Below are 6,906 nucleotides of genomic sequence, written 5' to 3' on the forward strand. Positions count from 1 at the left end.
AAATGTGCGAACAGAACGAACGAGAGACGAGAGAGATGCGTTTCTAGGTTCCCAACCGCCGCCGCCCGTTTGACCTCACCGCCGTCGGAGCTCCCGCCGCCCCCTTCTCGTCCGCCGCCCCTCCGACATCCACCTCCGCCGCTCTAGACCGGTTCCGTTCCGCCGCCCTTCTTCTCGGCCCGTGACCGCCAGATCGGCGAGCTCGTCCGCGGCCGCCGCCCGTCGTCTTGTCGCGCATCCTTTCCGGCCGCCGGTCCCCGTTTCCCCCGCGTACAAGCTCTTCCAGGACCGCCGTACGGTTCTCCCGCCAGGTGAGCTGCCGCTGCTTGCTTCCACCCCTTGCTGCCACATATGGATTTGATGCTTCTGGTGCTGCTGGATAGATGCTTGTGATGATGCTTGCTGCCACAAATATTTTTTTTTTGTTTATGCATTCGATGGTTATGACACCTGTGTGATGCTGGCTGCTGCCATTGCTAGTTTTCATTGATGCATTCGGTTGTCCTGATGGTGCTGCCTGCTATTGCAACCCCAAAGATAATTACAAAGCCAACTGCTCTACGTCCTAGCAAGCAAAGATAATTATCCCGTTCCAAGAGTTCTGTTCTTGATGTGACCGATCTAACCTGAATTTTCATTTGTGAGCCCCATTTGCTCGGGATTTGCTTGCTAGCACGTTGAGCAGTTTGGCTTTGTAATTATCGTTGGGGGTTTAGGAGAACTAGCACTATGCCAGCGTGTTGTTGCGGAGCAAAAAAACTTTAATCCACATTATGCTTGCACGTTTACCGTACCTTCTAATCAATACTACTTTTGGTTTAAGTTAGACATGTTCCTTGTACAAATTTTGCTAATCTTCTTCTTCCATAGACGTGGCCTATTCCATACATATATGTACTAGTGTCATTGATGCTTCGTTGAGGAGGTCCTTCATTAACATTTATAAATTGCACATGTGAGTACATAGGAAGAATCATGAAGCTCTTCTAGGTGCCGACACACTGAAGCAAATAAATCGCTCAGCTTCACTAGTTAATATAAGGTAAATAAAAAAATACAGAGCATTATGATAGCACTATACTTATTGATGGCATATGCAAAATCATCAGGGAAACACTTCTCACCATGTCTTTAAATTTCTCATTAAAAACAAGAAAGTGAAAAAGGGCATGTAACAACATAACAATTAAATCATGCACCTTTTCAAGTTCACGGGCTCTACACACTTCCAAGATGACGAGCAATATCACATTTATTCCTCTTAGCTACTCTATGAATAACGCTATGAAAAGCGCATAGTGCAACTTTGACCACATTGCTTCCTCTTAGCAATATCCGATTGCCTCCTCTTGCTTGCATCCCGAGATGTCGGCATAGTAGAACTTTGACCAGCCTTCAGTTTTAACAACACTATGAATAATTGGATATTTCATCTTGATCTACCACAAGTGCCATGCTAAATGCTCACTTATTGTGACAACAACCCTCTGCACTATTTTTTAGCATGCACAGGAGCCATGACCGATCACAAGAAATGAGATGAAATTACCAGTGGAGACACACCTAGAGAAATTTGTGCAAACAGCAGCTGCATCGATAACTGAAACAATAAGGCACGAGCCCGAGCTGAAAAAACCGTACTAACGGACCGAAGTGAATTACGAACATACAACATCAGGATGCAGGCCTGGTGGGGTGGGTCCATGTGGGCAGTCTGGAGAAGGAAGAGGACAGCCACAGCAATGATGAGGCAAACACATCGCGAGATCAGCGACTGATGACCGCTATGTCCTCCTCCCCCGATTCCTCAGTCCAGTTCATCTCCTCCCTCTCTCCACTTCGCTTCCCGTCGCCGAGTCGCCGAGCCGTCTTGACCGCCACGTTGTCTTGTAGCCCCGTCGAAGGAATCGAGAGGAGGCCAAGAGGTGACGCCTGATTAGGAGGCGGTTTGCGGCAGGAACGCTATGTCGTGAGCAGCTGTCGGGCAGGGATTCCTGCACCCTATACTGCAGGTCCCTGGAGAAGGAGAGTCATCAAGGATTCAAGGGGCTCGAGCCGGCCTGGACGGTGCCTGGCTGCTCGCTCGCTGACCCAGGGCCGGCGGAGGGATCAAAGGGCGGGCCTCGGGGAAGGATGTTGACTATCCTAAGGAACAGAGGAGGAGGAGGAGGCCTTCGTTCTCCACGGAAAAAAAAACGTTTCGGGATACTTAGTTGGCAGTGGCACTTGTCATAAATAACGAGATAAATAGGGCTGAACCGCTGGACAGGTCGCTTTTCAATTTAATAGTAAAGATAGTCCATCACATGAGTAGTTTGGTAGTTGTCATCCTTTCCTTGCCAAAAGTATGCAGATCACTGCGAGATAACTCATTTGGCAATTTTGTTTTGTTAGTCTTGTTGATTGCTTCAAAGGGATGAAATGGCGCCCCGTCCGAAGTTATCTGGTATCCAGAGGCAGGCCTTGGCATTATACAGAGGGTTCCTTCGGGCAGCACGGCTCAAGTCTCCGGAGGAGCGCCAGATGATCGAGTCCGTTGTCTCAGCAGAGTTCCGTGAGAATGCAAGAAGTGTTGATCGGAGGAACTTTGTGTACATTGAGTACTTGATCAGGAGAGGGAAGCGGCAGCTTGATCAGCTCAAGAATCCTGATATTACCGGACTTTCTACGCTTCGAATAAATAAGGTATATATAATATTGAAAATATCTGTTTTTCTACTGAATCATATACTGCTATTTGCTAACAACTCAAGCTTTCTTAGGCTAATAATACTCATATATGATTTGCGTTGGTTGTGGAAATTTCCAGGCTTCTTCTATTCCATAAGATTGTGCAAATCATGCTTTTGGTCTTTCTACTGGGAGATAATGAAAAGTGAAGGACTTTCTTTTGACGGTGTGTGATATAATGGCACACATATGAAAGCTCTCTACGCAGTAAACTTCTGGAGCTCCCGCATCGGCTGTAGAAATCTCTAGATTAATTTCCTACTATCTGCTTGCCTTCTGGATATCAGAAGTGTGGTTCATGTATAAAATTGTTCTGTTATCACCAACTGATATGGAACGGAGGGAGTACTTTTCCAAATGTAATTGTGAGCGAGCATTTACATTGAGTATTTTTTGTGTTGTCTAAACCATGTGTTTTAGAGTCACAAAGGGGTGTTACTCCCTCCATTCCAACTGTTATGGCACGGAGGGAGTACTTTTTTCAAATGCAATTTCCCTATCATATATGCAGACTTCTACGCTAAATGAATTTTAACTTGGAAAAATTGATGTGACCTAACTATGGAATTTACGTTGTATTAGAAGTTCAGAACTGAGTTGTATTGTTAAATGGTATTTCTGAGTGCATATTTCAACTTTTGTTATCCCCTGCTAGATAACTAATCTGTTTTAAAAATACAATCAGTTCATAGCACATGTCTGTTTAAGTAGTTTTTGATAGTAAGAACCATCTTCTATGCCTTCTAGATTGCTTGATTTGGCTAGGCGCTGGACAGTCCTAACATCGGATTTCGTCTCCTTTGTTTCTTCTTGATCTGTGTCTTGTCCTTCCTCATCCTCCGTCACCATGCTTGTTTGAAGTAGGTCGTGGGGTTCATACCGGGGTACACAAAGAGCAAGCGATTCAAAGAGTAATTTCACACATAGCAAGGAATGAGTTCACCTTGGCTTGTATAGCTTTGGTTCTAGCTCTTGTCATGAGACCACTTGGCGTAGTCGTAGGACTAAGAGCCTCATCTTTTTCACTGTCTGAGATAAAAGGGCATGGTGGAACCCTAGCCTCCAGTCGCTCCCGCGATGTATCAAAGATAAAAGCAACGATATTATTTATACATTTTCAATCCATATAATTTGGTATATATACTATTGGTCAAACATGTGTATCAAAGACTGCAAACTTTGTGCCTTATATTGAAACAAAGGGAGTAAAAATCCTACGACAGTCATGCTAACTGAAAGTTTGACCAATATGCAGTTAGCAACCAAGTGCCATAATGCCGGATGTTTTACATGTACTCCCTCCGTTCTGAAATAGTCTACATTCTAGCTCCAAAATTTGTTCTGAAATACTCTACATTCTAGCTTTTAGTCAACAACAACACTGAAAACGAAGTGATTTTGCTCTCTTTATTGGTTATTGTTGTTTTTAATGTAGCTTGGATTGGTTGTTCACATATCTAAGTAGTACTAATAAATGCAATACTAGTTTGTCTCATTTTTTCTAGAATGTAGACTAAAACAAAACGGAGGGAGTAATTAACATCAACTGAAAGATGATAGTCAGCCATGACACTACATATATGACAGCCACGATCTTGCTGATTCACCGGCGGCTGGGCTCTTGCCCTGACACTTCATATTTCAGACTCTTCTTATTGTCCGTAGCATCAATTAAGATTGTCGAGCCTTCCATCGCTTCTTCTTTGACCAGCATTTCACACAGCATTGTCATTACATTCTTCTCGATCCACCTTCTTATGGGCCTTGCACCGTACATCTGTGAGAGACCAAGCATGCATGGACCCATGGTTACGAAAACATACAAAGAGATAAAGAGAAAATATGTGCGAGTGTCATGTGAGTGAGAGCTTAATCGTGCAATAAGTTTGAAGGAAAGTTGTACTCACAGGGTTGTATGATTCTGACAGAATAACGCCCAATGCTGCTTCACTTGTTAATACAGAAATACCCTTTTCAACTGCTATGGCAACGACGCTATTCATCTGTATTTTCACAATTTGCCTTAGGTTATTGATTAAAAGAGGCTGAAATATCACAAGCTCGCTTAGTCTGTTCAGAAACTCCGGCTTGAAGAACTTTTGAACCTGCACCAATATAAGCATACATGTGTGAAATAAAACAGGGCATGGGAAGACCCCGTGCAGTTTTCACCGTGTTTTCGTCAGCCATTCCTGTTAGGTGTTCTGCTCCTAGATTTGAGGTCATGATGATGATGGTGTTTTTAAAATCTACGGTCCGTCATCTATATACTTTGGTCATTATATGTGGTAGTTTGGGATTTGCAAACCTGCTTCATGAGAAGACCCCGTGCAGTTTTCACCGTGTTTTCGTCAGCCATATATTCCTGTTAGGTGTTCTGCTCCTAGATTTGAGGTCATGATGATGATGGTGTTTTTAAAATCTACGGTCCGTCCTTTGCCATCTGTTAATATGCCATCATCGAGGAGTTGCAGAAAAATGTCGAATACCGATGGGTCTGCCTTCTCGACCTCATCGAAAAGAATAACACTGTATGGGCGTCTCCTCACCTTCTCGGTCAGCTGACCACCATCTTCATGGCCAATATAGCTGTGACAGAGGGGAAAAAACATTAATTAAGATCAGTCAAACTAAGTACTGTAAACACGATGCATGATAGGATTAAGATCTTATAACAAACCTTGGAGGTGCTCCAATGAGACGTAACGCAGATCCGGCCCCAACATATTCAGACATGTCGAAACGAACCAACATCTTCTCACTCCCAAACAATTGCTCAGCCAAAGCTTTTGCAAGCTCGGTCTTCCCCACACCGGTCGAGCCTAAGAAGAGGAAAGAGCCTATTGGCTTGCCAGACTGACGAAGCCCGACCCTGGAACGTAGCAATGCTTGCGCAACCAAATTAACCGCCTCATTTTGACCAACAACTCGTTCATGCAGTCTGTCCGCTAGGTGGATCAACTTGTGTTTCTCGTCTTGATCAAGTGCAGTGACAGGGATCCCGGTCCATCGACTAACAACCTGATAACACGAATCCAAACTACAAAGTTAGACTGATTGAAACAATCAGAAGTAATGGCTAGAAAAATATCACATGAAGCTTACACGTGCAACATCATCCGGACCAATAGTTGATTTCTTCTCTGGTTCGCAGCCGTCCTGCTGGAGCTTTTTGGTGGAACACGCCTCGTCGATCAGATCGATTGCCTTGTCGGGGAACTGACGGTCGGTGACGTAGCGGGCAGCGAGGTGCGCAGCGGCGACGAGAGCATCGTCCTGAATCTCGGAGCCATGGTGCTCTTGGTACCGCTGCTTTAACCCCTGCAGAATCGCAACGGTGGCCTGCTCGCTCGGCTCCTCGACGTGCACCTTTTGGAACCGCCGCTCAAGCGCCGGATCCTTCTCGACGTACTTACGGTACTCGTCGTAGGTGGTAGCGCCGACGCAGCGGACGCGGCCACGGGCCAGCGCCGGCTTGAGCATGTTGCCGCTGTCCGAGACGCGCGAGCTCCCGGCGTCGAGGAGCGTGTGCATCTCGTCGAAGAAGAGGATCACCTTGCCGTGGGCCTCCTCCGCCGCCTTGATCACGCTCTTCATGCGCTTCTCGAACATGCCGCGCAACACGGTCCCGGCCACCATCGCTCCGAGGTCGACCTCCACCACGCGCGCACCGGCGAGCGCCGCGGGCACGGTCCCGGCGGCGATGCGCTGAGCGAGGCCCTCGGCGATGGCGGTCTTGCCGACCCCCGCGGCGCCGACGAGGGCGGCGCAGTTCTTGGTCCGGCGGCAGAGGATGCAGACGACGCGGTCGATCTCGTCGTCGCGGCCGATCACCGGGTCCATCCGGCGGGCCGAGGCCGTCATGTCCCGGCCGTAGGTGCGCAGGCACCCGCTGCGCTGGTAGTTCTCCCACGCTGCATAACACATACCTGCCGATAACCCAACGCCGACGGTAATGCTAAGCCATAGCCAAGACCAACCGCTCCCACTGCCGCTGCTAGCGCTAGGGGTTTGTGCAGAGCTCGGCACGGGGACGAGGTGTACTGCTTGTGGTTCTGCACCCCATAGTTCCGATAGCACGGAGGAGAGGGAGCTCCCCACCTGTGCTGAATCGCAGCCCTTCCATGACGCCGACTCCCAGTCGTAGACCATCGGCTTCTGCCACTGCGCCGACAT

The 6,906-nt window shown here is 47.3% G+C and overlaps 1 protein-coding gene and 1 pseudogene across 3 annotated transcripts; one reads left to right on the forward strand and one right to left on the reverse strand.

The window, feature by feature from the left end:
- Positions 1-3,137, forward strand: LOC127308265 (succinate dehydrogenase assembly factor 1, mitochondrial). 3 transcript variants are annotated; one of them, XM_051339046.2, is made up of 4 exons: positions 1-311; positions 968-1,042; positions 2,395-2,685; positions 2,810-3,137. In XM_051339046.2, exons 3-4 carry the CDS (start codon positions 2,422-2,424, stop codon positions 2,825-2,827), a joined length of 282 nt encoding a protein of 93 aa, XP_051195006.1. In that variant the 5' UTR covers positions 1-311; positions 968-1,042; positions 2,395-2,421; the 3' UTR covers positions 2,828-3,137. The 3 variants fall into 3 exon arrangements, with proteins under 3 accessions (XP_051195006.1, XP_051195007.1, XP_051195005.1); XM_051339047.2 differs by lacking the exon at positions 968-1,042 and having other exon boundaries at positions 2,415-2,685; XM_051339045.2 differs by lacking the exon at positions 968-1,042 and having other exon boundaries at positions 2-311.
- Positions 3,138-4,331: 1,194 nt separating this feature from the next.
- Positions 4,332-6,906, reverse strand: LOC127310556 (chaperone protein ClpB1-like; annotated as a pseudogene).

The sequence above is a fragment of the Lolium perenne genome, chromosome 6, assembly GCF_019359855.2.
Source record: "Lolium perenne isolate Kyuss_39 chromosome 6, Kyuss_2.0, whole genome shotgun sequence".
NCBI classification, from domain to species: domain Eukaryota; kingdom Viridiplantae; phylum Streptophyta; class Magnoliopsida; order Poales; family Poaceae; genus Lolium; species Lolium perenne.